This window comes from Schistocerca serialis, chromosome 12, assembly GCF_023864345.2.
Source record: "Schistocerca serialis cubense isolate TAMUIC-IGC-003099 chromosome 12, iqSchSeri2.2, whole genome shotgun sequence".
NCBI classification, from domain to species: domain Eukaryota; kingdom Metazoa; phylum Arthropoda; class Insecta; order Orthoptera; family Acrididae; genus Schistocerca; species Schistocerca serialis.
Window position 1 is genome coordinate 39,401,932 of NC_064649.1, and position 15,801 is coordinate 39,417,732.

General features: G+C 42.6%; 1 protein-coding gene across 3 annotated transcripts in view; it reads right to left on the minus strand.

The window, feature by feature from the left end:
• Positions 1-15,801, minus strand: part of LOC126428165 (uncharacterized) — a 210,993-nt gene that overhangs the window by 116,500 nt on the left and 78,692 nt on the right. For all 3 annotated transcript variants that reach the window (XR_007576785.1, XM_050090074.1, XM_050090075.1), the window contains exon 3: positions 4,080-4,818. Coding sequence is in view for 2 of the 3 variants with exons in the window: in XM_050090074.1 (XP_049946031.1) it covers positions 4,080-4,818 (739 nt within the window). In the remaining variant the exon portion in view is untranslated. The remainder of the gene's footprint in view (positions 1-4,079; positions 4,819-15,801) is intronic.

Genomic DNA, 15,801 nt, shown 5'->3' on the forward strand with positions numbered 1-15,801 from the left:
GCGATGTGTTGTTTAGCACGTATTTCCACCAGCAATAAATTATCAGAAACGTTCTTCCGGGGCCGTCAGGTGCATCCAAGTAAATAATTCCGCCAGTGTTGTGTTCCCTTTTGATTGTCTTTGAAGAGTGGTTTGTTGTGAGCAACGTATTGAAGTAGTTCATTGATGTTTTAGCTTTTTCCCATTGTAATTTCGAAGTTTAACACACTGATAGCATCTATTCTTGGTGCATGCATCTAAAGTTGTATAAGCTCTGCTTGTTTATCGCTAAACATTTATTTTCTAGGGGAACGAGGGTTTCATTGTAGTCGTTGAATTCGATGGTCAGTTCAGGATGAGCTTGTCGGATTTGGCGCAATATGTCATCACTCATACTCTCTTTGAAGGAGTCCCATAGCTATTTTGGATTCGATGGATTAGATGTTGTTACAATTATGGCAAATAAATCGTTTGTTCTACTGAGGCTGTAAGTGAGGCTTCTTGTAGTGTTAATTCCCAGTGGTTGTCGTTTTCCAGTAGTTCTAGGCGTTGGCATCCTTCTCTGTACGTCTGGCATAGGCAAAAAAATGGAAATGTCGTGTGGCTAGGGCCTCCCGCCGGGTAAACCGTTCGCCTGGTGCAGGTCTTTCGATTTGACGCCACTTCGGCGACCTGCGCGTCGATGGGGATGAAATGATGATGATTAGGACAACACAACACCCAGTCCCTGAGCGGAGAAAATTTCCGGGAATAGAACACGGGCCCTTAGGATTGACAGTCTGTCACGCTGACCACTCAGCTACCGGGGCGGACTGGCATAGGTAACCATTAATAGTCTTGAGATCTGTGAAACTTGCTGGTTCCAGTATTTCTTGTAGCAACATCCGGATATAAGAACATTCGGCGTTGTTCGGATGTACGGGATATACTCGGACTAGTGCGCCAGTTTTCGTGATTCCTCGATGATCTTCTACTGCAATTTCTTGTTTTCGTCGTTGAAAGATTTTTCTTGTTGTGTTCGACGTGTAACAGGTAGGGAGATCGACAGAAACTAATGTTTTCGGGAATGGATCCGTTTGGCACAGTTGGCAGAAAGCTGTGAATGTGATGCTCTGAGGTGATTCGATTAAAGTTTTTCTGACGGTGTCTTTTGTGAAGTAAAGTCTGTGTCCTTCTCCAAATGTACTGCTAGGTGTTGCATACTTGGTTCACGTTCGTGTATGGGAAAACCGAAAATTCGCCACGATATATCTTCCCGTTTGGTACATGAGGATCTCGTCGTTTTGTGTTTTGTTGTTCGCTGTCTTTGGCTATTTGAATTACTGCCACGTCACTGCCACATACTTACAGACATATTTGATGGATTGCACTGAATTGCAGTATTCTACGTTTATGCGTGCCTGGAACAATTTGGAAAATAGTGTTTTATATGGTACTATCCATTGATGACCTAGTTCCAGTTCGTCGCTGCCTCGTATTCATATTCTGCTGTGAAGCCACCGTTTTTGGATAGTCGTCTTCTGTATGGCAGGTGTTATCCATTTTTCCGATTACGATGTTTTTGTGTTTGTTATGTTCCTTCGTCCAGTCTTAGTGGAATACTTCATTTTTTAGGTTGTACTGTTTACTTGTCGTCGCCCGTGCTTCTCCTAGGATGATATTTTCATGGCTGGCTCGAGTTCGCAGTCTTTCATTATAAGATTGTGTCGCAATTCTTGATTCTTCAGTCCGTTCATATCGTTGTTTTTCGGTTTCTCTGCTTCTCATGATACTCATTTTCTTTCATTGGGAACTTAAAATGTGCTTCGCGCTGTTTGTCTATTTCGTTTTTTCGTCGCTCTTTTTGTTTAAAAATAATAAAAATAAGTAAAATAACTTTTTATTAAAAATACACTAAGTGCACCTTACACACTTTATTTTCGATTTATATTCAGTCACTGTACCGCTTTGACTACTCACACTTCCCTGTTTGTTTTTATTGTGTTTAAAGTCCATTTATGATTATTTTAATCTGTAAAGAACGAACAAGGCACGTGCCTTCAGGAAAAACACTTAAATGTTGCTCAAGAATGTATTTGTATATGTTGACAATAAACTGCTGGTTCATCTGCTTATTACTATTGTTACCTCACTTGCTGTTTTAACTTTACCACGGTTGAGTATAGAAACAAAAATAACGATACTTCGTTGCCAATAGGTATAAGATGGGTATACAACAATTTTGCACTACTTTAACGAACGAGATTCCTTAAATAAAAGCACACCATTTTTAAATTCATTATCAGTTTTTAATTTTAGTTGCATGCTCTTATAAAGTTTTTCGTTGCTCTAGTTCATTTTGTAACTCAATTTACGTATGTCTTACATAATTTTTACGTCATTTTATCGATGTTTTCCTACTATTTTAGTGGTAATTTTGCAGGTATTTTAAATCATATAAACCTGAGCCATAAAGTTTCAGACTTTTTTATATTCGTAAACTGAGTGAATTCTCGCTAGAGACAATAACCTCACTTTCCCCTCTCCTCCCCCCCCCCCCCCTCCGCCCCCTCACCTTGCCCTGCGGGCACTCCTGCCTGCGTAGAAATTCAGCTGTAGCTACACGGTAGGCTAACTGCTTCAGAAAAGTCCACACTGTTGCCCTCCAGCATGCACCTGTTTCCGACTGTAACACCCTGTAAATTTTTTTCCTATGAACTGTACAAACTCAGGGAGAAACAATAATTTATCCATTTTCCATGTTGTTGAGCTCCGTGGTCGATTATTTTAAGAAACACAGGAACCAGTCGCAGTTGCAGTTGACGTGATACATATTCGAATCTTCAGTAAGTATGTCGTTGAAACACCGACAGCAGTATGGATGCCTCAGCTGACCTGTGCAAAACTAACATATTTTTTTAGTTGTTACACTTAGCGAGTTGTATTTTTACGATATATTACTGGTGAGGGGTACTGTACTTATTTTCTACTCTGCTTGTTGTTACTCTGATTTTCGCTTTTGTAAATGTGGTACAAACATTTTTTTATTTGTATCTTGCAAGATCTTGTGCCACATCTATCAATGTGAAAATCTGAGTAACAGCAAGCAGAGTAGAAAGGAAGTACATCTAAACAGTAATACAGCGTGTTCCGAAACTATTTGTACACATTGATATGGGAGGTAGAAAACATCAAAACATGGTCTCTGAAGTCATCTTTGAAAAGTGGTGCTGACGTAAGCTGTTGTGTCGGTGTCGCCGACTGGGAATGTGTACTGACATTCAGAACTGCTCTCTGTACGGATGGCTGGGTGTACTGGTTGGATGTACCTCTAAATGTTAGACAAAGTATGTACTTCCAGAACCGTGGGGCGCCAGCCCATTTCAGCATTGCTGTAAGGAATCGTCTGAGATCCGCCTTTGGGAATCGACGGATTGGCCTAGGTGGCCCTTTGGCCTGGCCACTCAAGTCACGTGCTGGTGTATGGAACCGTTGTGCAAACAGACGAAGACCTCGTCGCTGCAATTGGTTGCTGCTGGTACCATTGCGGACATCTTCGAACGGACACGACAGTCAGAGGTGTGACGATGTACTGCATACATACAGGCCAGTGGTCGCGCATTCGAGCGGGAGCTATGAATGCCACTGCTGTAATTAGCATGCTAAACTACCTTCTGTGTAAATCATCTCTCGTTTCAGAAATTGCCGCCAGGGACCATAGATACCATATTCAAGTATATTTGTTTTGATGTTCTCTACCTCTGGTGTTAATTCGAACGAACTATTTCGGAACAGCTTATATATATCGTGAGTATACAACTCGCAAAGTATAGTAGCTAAACAAAATTGTTAATTTTACACAGGCCAGCTTCAGCTGCTTTCGAAGTTTTAACGATGTACGTACTGAAGATTCAGATATGTACCAGGCCAACGGAAGATGGGTGAGAGCCCGATCCGCGTAATGGTATAAATAAGAATACATAAGAAAAGTGGCTAGTTGCTGTATTTCTTAAAACAAGAAAAAACAAATAGGAAATATCACAAGAATGAGACTGCCCACAATAGAAATATTTAGAACTGTTGACTGAAATGATGGCAAAAAGCAATGTGAATGAAATTACCTTGGAGGCCGACACCTCTGGACTGACCACTTGCGCTTCTGTCGATTTTCTCCCCTTTGGCTTGACTGCCTGTTTGCTGCCATCAGTAGTCCTTTGTTTCAGTACCTCTCCTTGTTCCCTATCGTCACTGTTCTTATCACTCTTTACTTCCGTTCTTCTATTTGCACCAGCAGTCTCGGACCCACCACTTGGACTTTCATCTCCTGCCCTATTTAGCTGTGCAGATTTCTCTCTCGTACCTTCTTCGCCATTGTTTTTCTTCTTCCACTTTTTCTTCTCACCGGGTACATTCTCGTCGCTGCCACTGGAACACAACTCGTCTTTGGCACACACACTGTTGTCCTCACTTGACTTCCACTTCTCTTTCTGAGCTTGTTTCTCCGTCACTTTCGAACCCTGTTTCAGTTTATCCACGTCCAACTTCTTGCCCTCTCCACTCGATGTCCGCCTCTCGGCCTGCAGACTTTTCTCTTTGCTCTCCTTCCACGACTTGTCCTTTGTCGGCTTTCGTCTGCTCGCAGCGTCCCGTTCCAGGTACTGCGCAGACCTCTTAGCCTTCCTCTCCCTCGCTTCCTCGGCTGCTGCCTTCCATTTCTCCTTACCGCTCTTCGCCATAGCTTTCTCCTTGCGGAGAGCCGCTTTCTTTGCTTTTTTGGAACTCGGAGGCTTGTACCTCTGCCACTTCTGCTTCACGTGCGCCTTCTCGGAGTCGAGTTGAGTGTCATCCTTCTGCTTCTTGCTGGCAACATACCAACATTCCAATGTTACAATAACACAGGACAGCAATGAAAACACTGTTTTTAAAGTGAAAGTGGCTTATTCTTGAAATTCTTTTTGTGTGATGAACTCTAATACGAGATCACTCACCGTACTTTTACAGTTAATAGTTAGTATTTAAAAAATGCATTTCTTAGCGTTTTGTATGCTTTATCTTGACCATCTCAAATAACTTCATTTCCAGAAGCAAACTAAAAAAAATTTATCAAGCAAATTTTGTAAAGTAGCAGGAGGACATTTACCAGCACGATTGCCTTTCTTGTAACTTTGTTCGTTAGGAGGATATGAAACAGCAGCGCGTGTGTCTATCTTTTTCAAACTGGATCTCTCCTTCTTCTTTGCCTTGACCCATTTTCATATGGGGCGGTATTGTTATATGGGTTGAAGCAACGTTACTTGACAGTTGATGATCAGATGCTCTTCCAAAAGCCACCACTCCCCTTAGTACGGAATTTGTGTACACCACTTGTCTGTGTCTAGTGTAAATCTCCTATCAAATGTGGGAACGGTTTCGATATGTTTGTGTAGCGGGTAACTGAGGTGAGGCGTGGGTACCAGTCCTGTATTTACCGAGGAGGCGTGGAAAACCGCCTAAAGATCACATTCAGGCTGGTCGGCTTACCAGCCCTCGTCTTTAATCCGCCCGCTACGTGGATTCTGTCTGGGACTGGCTCACCTCCCTGAATCACAGGAAATTGGCCGCTAAAGCGCTCTTCTAATTATGCAGGTCCTTGTCAAACTAGATCTGTAAGTATGTAAATACAGGGTGGTCAGAAACAGTCTGAATATCATGTAATGGTGTTGCAGGGGAGTCTTTGCTGAGAAATAATGATAAAGGGAAAAAAATCATACGTTGCGTCGTTTCGTTTCTGAGGTATTTACCATTCTGGTTAGTCAGTTCAAGCACTTGCACGCGCTATAATGCGGCAATGTGTAGACATCTGTGGGTCTATGCTCATTACCAGTCAAAATGTGCCTTTCTTGGAAGCGAAAAAATTTAAACTAGATGAGCAAATGCTACGGTTGTTCTATGTGAGGAAACCAAACAAAAAAAAAAAATCATTTGGCGACACCACCTCTAGCAGTTCGCTTGAATTTGTGCACGCGAAGACTTGATTGGCTAATTTCACTTCTAAATAACTTGTAAACGGCACACCGTATCGAATTTTCTTGTTAACAATTATTTCTCAGCGCAACCTCCCGTGCAGCACTGTTACAAGCTTGTCAGGCTGTTTCTGACCACCTTGTAAATGAATTTTGTTCTTAAATTGGAATACCACTGTATGTCCAATATTCTTGTAAAAGTGATCTACAGATGAATACTACTACTACTACTACTACTACTACTACTACTACTACTACATCTACATCCACTAGTCTACTTTGCAGTTTACACGTAAGTACCTAGCAGAGGGTTCATCAAACCGCTTTCAGACTATTTCTCTATCGTTACATTCTCAAATAGCGCTCAGGAGTAATGAACACTTAAATCTTTCCGTACGAATTCTAATCTCTCTTATTTTATTCTGACGATATTTTCGCATTCAGAGGATTAAATTAGTAATTGAAATTTCTTGAAAAGATCTTGACGAATTTGAAAAACGCCTTTGTTCTGATTTTCGCCCATCCAATTCGCGTATCATATCCATGGCACTTGCTCCTCTGTTTCGCTATACTATCTGCTACGGGTCCCAACCCGCACAGCAGTATTCCAGAAGAGCACGGATAGTGGAGTGTAGGCAGTCTCTTTCGTAGACCTGTTGCATCTTCTATGTGTTCCGCCAAAAAACGCAGCGTTTGGTTCGTCTTCCCACAACGTTTTCTATTTTTATTACCTGGGTGTATAGCAGAACTGACAGCCTTTAGATTTGTCTGATTTATCGTGTAACCAAAGTTTAACAGATTTCTTTTAGTACACATTTGGATGACCTTACACTTTCCATTATTTAGGGTCAATTGCCTCTTTTCTCACCATACGGTTATCTTACCTAAATCATTTTGCAGTCTTTCATGACCCTACTAGACGGTAAATGACAGCATCATCTGCAAGCAATTTAAGAGGGCTGCATAGGTTGTCTGCTAAATCGTTTATACAGATTAGGAACAGCAGAGGGCCTATAACACTTTCTTAAGAAATACAAGATATTACTCCTATTTTACTCGATGACTTTCCGTCCGTGATTGCGAACTATGGATCCTCTGACAGGTAATCACAAATTCAATTTAATTTTACCTATATTTTTCAGCTTCAAACGTGACTATACTGAATACACTCGAGGTATGAGTTAAAAAACGCCTTCAGTCACAATTTTTCCTGTTTTACTTAGTACACGGTGCATTTCAGACCCTGTGGGTCCATCTTCAGGTGTAATACGTTTTAATACACGATATATTTGTTCTCTTGAATGAGATGAAATCCATTTCATCATTATTTATTTGTTCTCTTGAATGAGATGAAATGCATTTCATCTCATTCAAGAGAACAAATGTATCATGTATTAATACGAATTACTCCTGAAGATGGACCCACAGGCTCCGAAATGCATCCTGTACTAAATAAAACACGAAAAATTGTGACTGAAGGCGTTTTTTAATTCATGCCTCGAGTGTATCATAAATTCAGTCGCACAAGTGAGACGATACTCCATTCCATAGGCACGCAATTTGATTAGAAGTCGAATGTGAGGAACGATGTAAAAAGCTTTCCGGAAACGCAGAAATATGGAATCAACTGCTACAGTCCGCGCAGGATACGTTGGCCGAGGCGTAGTGACCAATTTTCGTCCACAGCGCTGCATGAGTTCGTTTGTTCGGTAGGGGAGAATGACACCGTTTGCCACCTTTCAGCCGGTCAGCGATGACGAAGTTGAGGCGCATATCCTTCAATCTTTCTCGAACGATTTTATGGAAACTATTCGGTAAAAAAAGGTCATTTTTGCATCACTTATAGCAGGGGTGGGCAAATAGCGGTCTGCGGGCCACATGTGGCCCGCGGAGGGATTTTGTGTGGTCCGCCAAGACATTTATAAAAATCATAGGAAAAACAAAATTTCCCTTCCCCGCGCGACTAAAAAAATCCGCTAGCGTCTGCGCTACTTGGTAGTGCGTACTACCGACAGATGTCTCTACAGTCACGCAACCAACCTAGCTGCATGTGGGCGCGGTGGATTATGGGAGCACTACCATCAGCCACCAGGGGCACGGAAAAAAGCACTGTGCATCCTGCTATTGGCGCAAATTTATGCTCCACGCGGTGGCCGATGGTAGCGCTGTATTTCTCCCGCGCCGAGTGAATAGTACGACATACAGAGGAATTTTCTTCTTTTTCGGGTGGTTTACTTGTGTTTTGGCTGTGCAGCAGTACAACGAATAAATATATATATATATATAGTTGGTGCAATCATGACTCCTAAGAAGAAGCGTAAAGTCGGTGATAAGTGCCGTCTGTTTAATGAAGACTGGACGACTAAATATTTCTTTATTGATGCAGGAAATAAAGCCGCATGCTTACTATGCCATGAAACAGTTGCCGTATTCAAGGAGTACAATCTGAAACGACATCACGAAACAAAACACAGTGACTTTGGCTGCAAACTTTCAGATGAAGAACGAAAGAAAAAGCAGCGGAGGTCGTGAAACGCTTGAAGAAGCAACAATCGTTATTTACGAAGCAAACACCGCTTCAAAATAGTGCTACAGAAGCAAGTTTCATGGTCGCCCATAACCTTGCTAAACGAAACAAACCTTTTTCGGATGGCGAGTTTATTAAACAGTGCATGGTAGAGTGTGCAAGTGTATTGTGTCCTGAGGTTAAAACCAAATTTGAGAGCATTTCGTTGTCAAGGAGGACTATAGTGCGGCGCATTGATTCAATTAGTGACGAACTTGTAGACCAGCTAAAGACTGTGAGCGAAGATTTTGTTTGGTTTTCACTGGCAATGGACGAAAGCACAGATATTAAAGACACTGCACAAGTACTCATCATTATCTGTGGAATTAATGAACATTTCGTCATCACCGAGGAATTACTTGGTATAGTATCCATGAAAGATAGAACCACTAGTCAGGACTTGTTAGAATGTATTGTTAATTGTGTGGAAACAAGTGGCTTATCCTGAAACAAAATGGTAAGCATTTTAGGTATGGTGAAACTTTTAAAAATCAAGTTACAAGCCGAAGACACAGCCAGTGATATTTTGGATTTTCATTTTGTTTTACATCAGGAAAGCCTCTGCAAGACTGCACTAGACTTAAAGCATGTGGTAGATCCTGTTGTGAACACAATCAGAGCAAGGGCACTCCATCACAGACAGTTCAAATCTCTTGTTGAGGAGGTGGGGGCAGAACATGAAGATGTAATTTACCATAACCGTGTGAGGTGGTTGAGGTCGAGCAAAGTATTAAAAAGAGTCTGGGCATTACAGGATGAAATTATTTTATTTCTGGACACTAAGGAGATATCTCATGATTTTGTTGCAAAAATAGAATGTGAAGAGTGGAGATATGAGATTATGTTTGCAGCTGATATTTTTGAAAAACTGAATGAGCTGAATGTGACTTTGCAGGGAAAGGGGTTGTTTGCTCATGAAATGTGGACACATGTCAAAGCATTTAAAACAAAACTAGGTCTGTTTGCAAGGCAAGCATATGAAGGCCAATTTTGTCATTTCCCTTTACTGGGGGAACAGAAAGTGTTTCAGCTAAGATTAAGGATTATCTGCAGAGCTTAGAGGCTGAGTTTACTACAAGATTTCAGGATTTTAAGAAAATTGAGCCTCAATTTAATGTTTTATCGTATCCCATCACGGCTGATATTGACACTGCACCACAGGAGCTGCAACTTGAACTGATTAACACGCTGGCAGATCACGCAGTGAAAGAAATGTTTAATGCTGTAACTTTAGTTGACTTTTATAAATCATTGTCAGCTGAAAAATTTCCATCTATCAAGAAATTTGCGGGCAAAATGTTCTCCATATTAGGATCGACGTATATTTGTGAACAAAGTTTTTCTTGCTTGAAAATCAAGAAGAGCAAATACTGAAGCTGTTTAACAGACAGTAATTTGCAGACTGTGATGAGAATATCAACTAGCAGTCTGACTCCTGATTTCAAAAAAATTGTGCAAAATTGTGATAGGATGCATTTGTCCCATTAAACTTGTTTTAAAATTTAATGTACTTGGAGATGATACTAAATTAGCAAAATAAATGAAATTGAACACAACTATCTTATTTGAGGATGTCAGAAGGAAAGGGGTACAAGTGACTTTAGTCTTATCAAAATTATAAGAAGTATACTTATACCCCTTTGCTTCCGACTCTTCCATTTATATCTAATGATTTTTATGATACCTTTTATGAAATGTAAAGCTAACTAATCAATGCATTTTAACGCTCTTACTGCTACACCCGAAATTGCAACTCTGTTTGTGATATGTGATTAGAAATAAAGAAAACTTGCATTTTCATAAAATTTTGGGAATACTTCACACACACACACACACACACACACACACACACACACACACACACACACACACATTATATACGGCATTAGAAATGAGAGGTTTATAAGGTGCGGTCCTCCGCTAACCTCTGTGTCTATAATGTGGCCCCCGAACCAAAACAATTGCCCACTCCTGACTTATAGCTTTATATGTCAGGTTCATGATGATGTGCCCATCATTTCGTTAATGGTCATAGTTATTGCGATATATACGTGGAAGTAAGACAGTGCACGAAATTCAAAAAAAGTTTGCAGTGAAAAATAGGGGTCGCTATGATTTTGCGTTTGGTGCATATTAAATAATATATTGCTGCGTATGAAATATATCTAACATATTGAATTTTTCTTTAGACTTGGCTGCAGGTCTCTATCTGTCACCAATGTCGAGAAAATTGATCTGATGTAGCGAACTCATCTGCAATCGCACCGCGCCAGCGAAAAAGCCAGAGTGAAATACCCACAACATTTCTCATATTTCATAAGCGGTTTGAGATAGCGAAATGAGATTTTGGCAAATGACAGCATGCAAAGAGGAGATTATTTTGCCGTATGGTTATTACGCGAAACGTAATTATCTACCGTATTATTGCACTAACCTACAGACTTTTCGATGAAAGAATGTAATTTTCTAGGGCCATCGGTAGCTGGTGAAATAGTTTTGGAACAACATAAGTGAAAACACTACACGTTTGTTTTGTGGGGAGTATGTGCTTTTTCATAAGCTACTGATCTTCATTTTCCTTAGTTTCTCACTTAATAAACCACTTTTTCAGAATTCTCTCGCAATTGGGTCTGCACAACATGTTAGTGAGATGACACTGTGCAAACACCACCGTGTTTTGGCAAAAGAAGCAAATTCTGACATGGAAAGAAGAGAAATGAAGGTTTTATTCAAATTTCGCGACCCATGACGCTTCTCCGAAAGTTACAAATGTTTAACTAGCCAGGCGAGAATAAATCGCTCCATTTTCAGCGAAATTCGTTTTAGATACTAATCAAAGCAAACAAGACGGATCTCTATGAATGGTCATCACTCATGTGTGGGGGTGGAAGAGCTCCACTTCCTATTTACAAAAAATGTGAGCATAGGCTTCAGTTTAGAACGGCACTTCCCTTTCCGCACTCGGCATTTTCTCTAGAGCGCCTGTCCACGCCCACAACCCCCCACCATAACCACTCTCCACAGGCGTGCCGAGCTAACTGTGGATCTATTGGCCACGTTATTCTGCGCCGACTCTACCACTAGCTCACAGAACAGGTGCCCAGGGAAACACAACTCGTCCGCTTGCTGGAGTTGACGGTAAACAAATGGAAACACAAGGAAAATTGACATTGTTGATGCAGTCAACAGTTTTTAGTTTATGTGAATGCAGTGTACACAGAGGAAGAGAAGGTAAAAATGTTTCTCATCTGTAGTACTACATTTACCCATATTGTAAACAAGAAAATGTTATTGCAGTTACTGTTCTACTAATTTACATTCTCTATACATGGCCAGTACTTTTACCTGCTCTTTTTCGGCGTACATCGTACTCCCACAAACCTTTAACTGAAGATGGGTGACTGAATGACTAGTGTGTATTTTCCTTGTTCCCATTTGTTTACTGTTTACTCCAAAAAGTGGAACTGGCTCTGAGCACTACGGGACTTAAACTGCTAAGGTCATCAGTCCCCTAGAACTTAGAACTACTTAAACCTAACTAACCTGAGGACATCACACACATCCATGCCCAAGGCAGGATTCGAACCTACGACCGTAGCGGTCGCGCGGTTCCAGACTGAAGCGCCTAGAACCGCTCGGCCACCCCGGCCGGCAAAAAGTGGACTACACCAGGTACTTGCAATGTGTGCTAGTGCAAGAGAGACAGTCAGTTTTGTGTTGTGTTTTAATAACGTTGTGTTTACATAAACGGTACACTGTGATTCGTTTCTCAACAGGTAATTCCATGTCAATTCAACGCCGAAAAGTAACATTTTCAACCTGACCATCTCTGATTTATTTCAAATTTGGTGCATTCAGTGATCCAGATAAAAGACAGAATACTACCAGTTTGAACAGGTACATGTCAATTGTGAAGAGAATTACAGGTTTGGAAGTTGTGCGAAATTTAAGTTCGTCTGTCTCAACAAAAAATACACTCCTGGAATTTGAAATAAGAACACCGTGAATTCATTGTCCCAGGAAGGGGAAACTTTATTGACACATTCCTGGGGTCAGATACATCACATGATCACATTGACAGAACCACTGGCACGTAGACACAGGCAACAGAGCATGCACAATGTCGGCACTAGTACAGTGTATATCCACCTTTCGCAGCAATGCAGGCTGCTATTCTCCCATGGAGACGATCGTAGAGATGCTGGATGTAGTCCTGTGGAACGGCTTGCCATGCCATTTCCACCTGGCGCCTCAGTTGGACCAGCGTTCGTGCTGGACGTGCAGGCTGCGTGAGACGACGCTTCATCCAGTCCCAAACATGCTCAATGGGGGACAGATCCGGAGATCTTGCTGGCCAGGGTAGTTGACTTACACCTTCTAGAGCACGTTGGGTGGCACGGGATACAAGCGGACGTGCATTGTCCTGTTGGAACAGCAAGTTCCCTTGCCGGTCTAGGAATGGTAGAACGATGGGTTCGATGACGGTTTGGATGTACCGTGCACTATTCAGTGTCCCCTCGACGATCACCAGTGGTGTACGGCCAGTGTAGGAGATCGCTCCCCACACCATGATGCCGAGTGTTGGCCCTGTGTGCCTCGGTCGTATGCAGTCCTGATTGTGGCGCTCACCTGCACGGCGGCAAACACGCATACGACCATCATTGGCACCAAGGCAGAAGCGACTCTCATCGCTGAAGACGACACGTCTCCATTCGTCTCTCCATTCACGCCTGTCGCGACACCACTGGAGGCGGGCTGCACGATGTTGGGGCGTGAGCGGAAGACGGCCTAACGGTGTGCGGGACCGTAGCCCAGCTTCATGGAGACGGTTGCGAATGGTCCTCGCCGATACCCCAGGAGCAACAGTGTCCCTAATTTGCTGGGAAGTGGCGGTGCGGTCCCCTACGGCACTGCGTAGGATCCTACGGTCTTGGCGTGCATCCGTGCGTCGCTGCGGTCCAGTCCCAGGTCGACGGGCACGTGCACCTTCCGCCGACCACTGGCGACAACATCGATGTACTGTGGAGATCTCACGCCCCACGTGTTGAGCAATTCGGCGGTACGTCCACCCGGCCTCCCGCATGCCCACTATACGCCCTCGCTCAAAGTCCGTCAACTGCACATACGGTTCACGTCCACGCTGTCGCGGCATGCTACCAGTGTTAAAGACTGCGATGGAGCTTCGTATGCCACGGCAAACTGGCTGACACTGACGGCGGCGGTGCACAAATGCTGCGCAGCTAGCGCCATTCGACGGCCAACACCGCGGTTCCTGGTGTGTCCGCTGTGCCGTGCGTGTGATCATTGCTTGTACAGCCCTCTCGCAGTGTCCGGAGCAAGTATGGTGGGTCTGACACACCGGTGTCAATGTGTTCTTTTTTCCATTTCCAGGAGTGTATTTTAATCCAGATACAGCAACGAAACTTGTCTAATTGAAAAGCTAATGATCAGAGCTTTACGCAGATATGCAGCATGGAGGGTTTCTAAGAACTTTTACATCCAAGATCATTGACCTTAACCTTCTTTGATTTTCAATATCTCAAAATACACCATCTTTAATTTTAAAAAAAATATTGCATTGCTCCATTATGCTACTGTAAACATAGTAAATATCAACATGGCACATCAAAGACATCTAACTCAAAAATTTGTCAGTATCAGTACACTATCAAAATGCGAAAGATGCTAACTATGAAACACAAATTATTAAAAAAAAAAAACAATTCATCAGTCATGTTGTATAAGAGTACGATTTATATTACTGTAGTGGTACTATGAGCCATTTTCAGTGTAGCTTCCAATGAAAAGGCAACAAAAAGTGGTAACATCAGGTTTCACAAGTCTCCAATTAAATTGTTAATGTTCACCAGATGTTGTGTAGGGAGAGAGTGTGTCTTTCCAGTTTGCGTCAGGTACGTCTCCACGTTGTCTGCCTGTTTTGGGTTGCGTGGCCAAAGCAGCAATATCGCGGTGTCTGAAAGCGGGTGTTGGTTGCTTTCGCACTATCTGACCGAATGTCCCCCTTCACTCCTCATCATCTTTCAGCGAACGATTTCTCGAAATTTTCTCCTTGTCATTGGCGGACTCAGTTTGCAGTTCCGCCCAATGACTGATCGCCGTTTCATGACCACTCTTCTCTGTACAGGGTGGAAATTTCCTATCTTGCGTTGGCTGGTGTGTGACTCGGGAATTGACGTCTTTTTTACGGTTTCACCAGCATTGGTGGCAGTCTTCCGACGTTTTTCTGCATACCGCAGCTGTTGTAAAAGCAGCCACGAAACACTTCTTTGTATCCGCTATCTCTGTGTGAGGTCTGGACAGGCTCATTTTTGGGCTTCATATTAGAGTCTGCTGGCGTCCGTGATTTACAAGGAATGTCCTTGCTATATAGAAAACAACAGGCTGACTTCTTCATACGCTTCCGTGTGTGAATTCTTCGCGCTTTGTGTACGCTCCTCGCAGTGCCTATGGGGTGCTGGACTTGTTGATAACGTTCTCGCTTTCTAAGGCAGATAAAGCGGCTGCTGCCAGGCCAGAAAAATTCATATGCGTTTACATCTGCATTCTTGACGTTTCGTCCCAATGACTGCAGGAATCCCTCGGTTTTCGGCGTGCTTCTCTTTGTCCGCCAGGATCTTTGCAACGTGTCCATTCTCAAGCGACGCATGGGCATCCTGCCGCCTACCTGTGCGGTTGTAGAATGGCTCCAGTGTCCACGTCTGGCAGGCTTTCTCCTGGGTCGCTGGAGTCAGTGAAGGTGGCTCCCAGAGGAGGTATAACACTGCTCAGTAAAGAAGCAGAACATGCCTTTGTTTTTACCTTGCCTTCAGTAGTCGGCATTACAGAACGAAGCTTATGGGTATCTGGAATCGTACTTTTATTCGTGAAATATTGCTTCAGCTTGGCAGTATCTTAGTCATGATGGAAAACTGTTTATATTCGAAGACTAATGTTTTCTTTGCCTACTGAAACAACTGTCATTGTGTCAAAATATGGTTTTCATAAGGTCGCTTGAGGCTGGCAAGTGTGGCTAATCTCTTTACAGCCCCAGTAACCTCATCTCTAGGTCCTTAACATGTGCTGTAGCAAAAAAATACCAATCATAATCTTCCTGATGGTAGGACAGATTCACGAAATACTTTCTGTTTTATCATTGGGTAGCCCATACATCCGAAAAATAGCAAATGTGCTTTGTAATTGGAAAGTGACAATTTTAAGAAATTGATGAAATTGTGCTGGAAAGAACACAGACAAACACACACACACACACACACA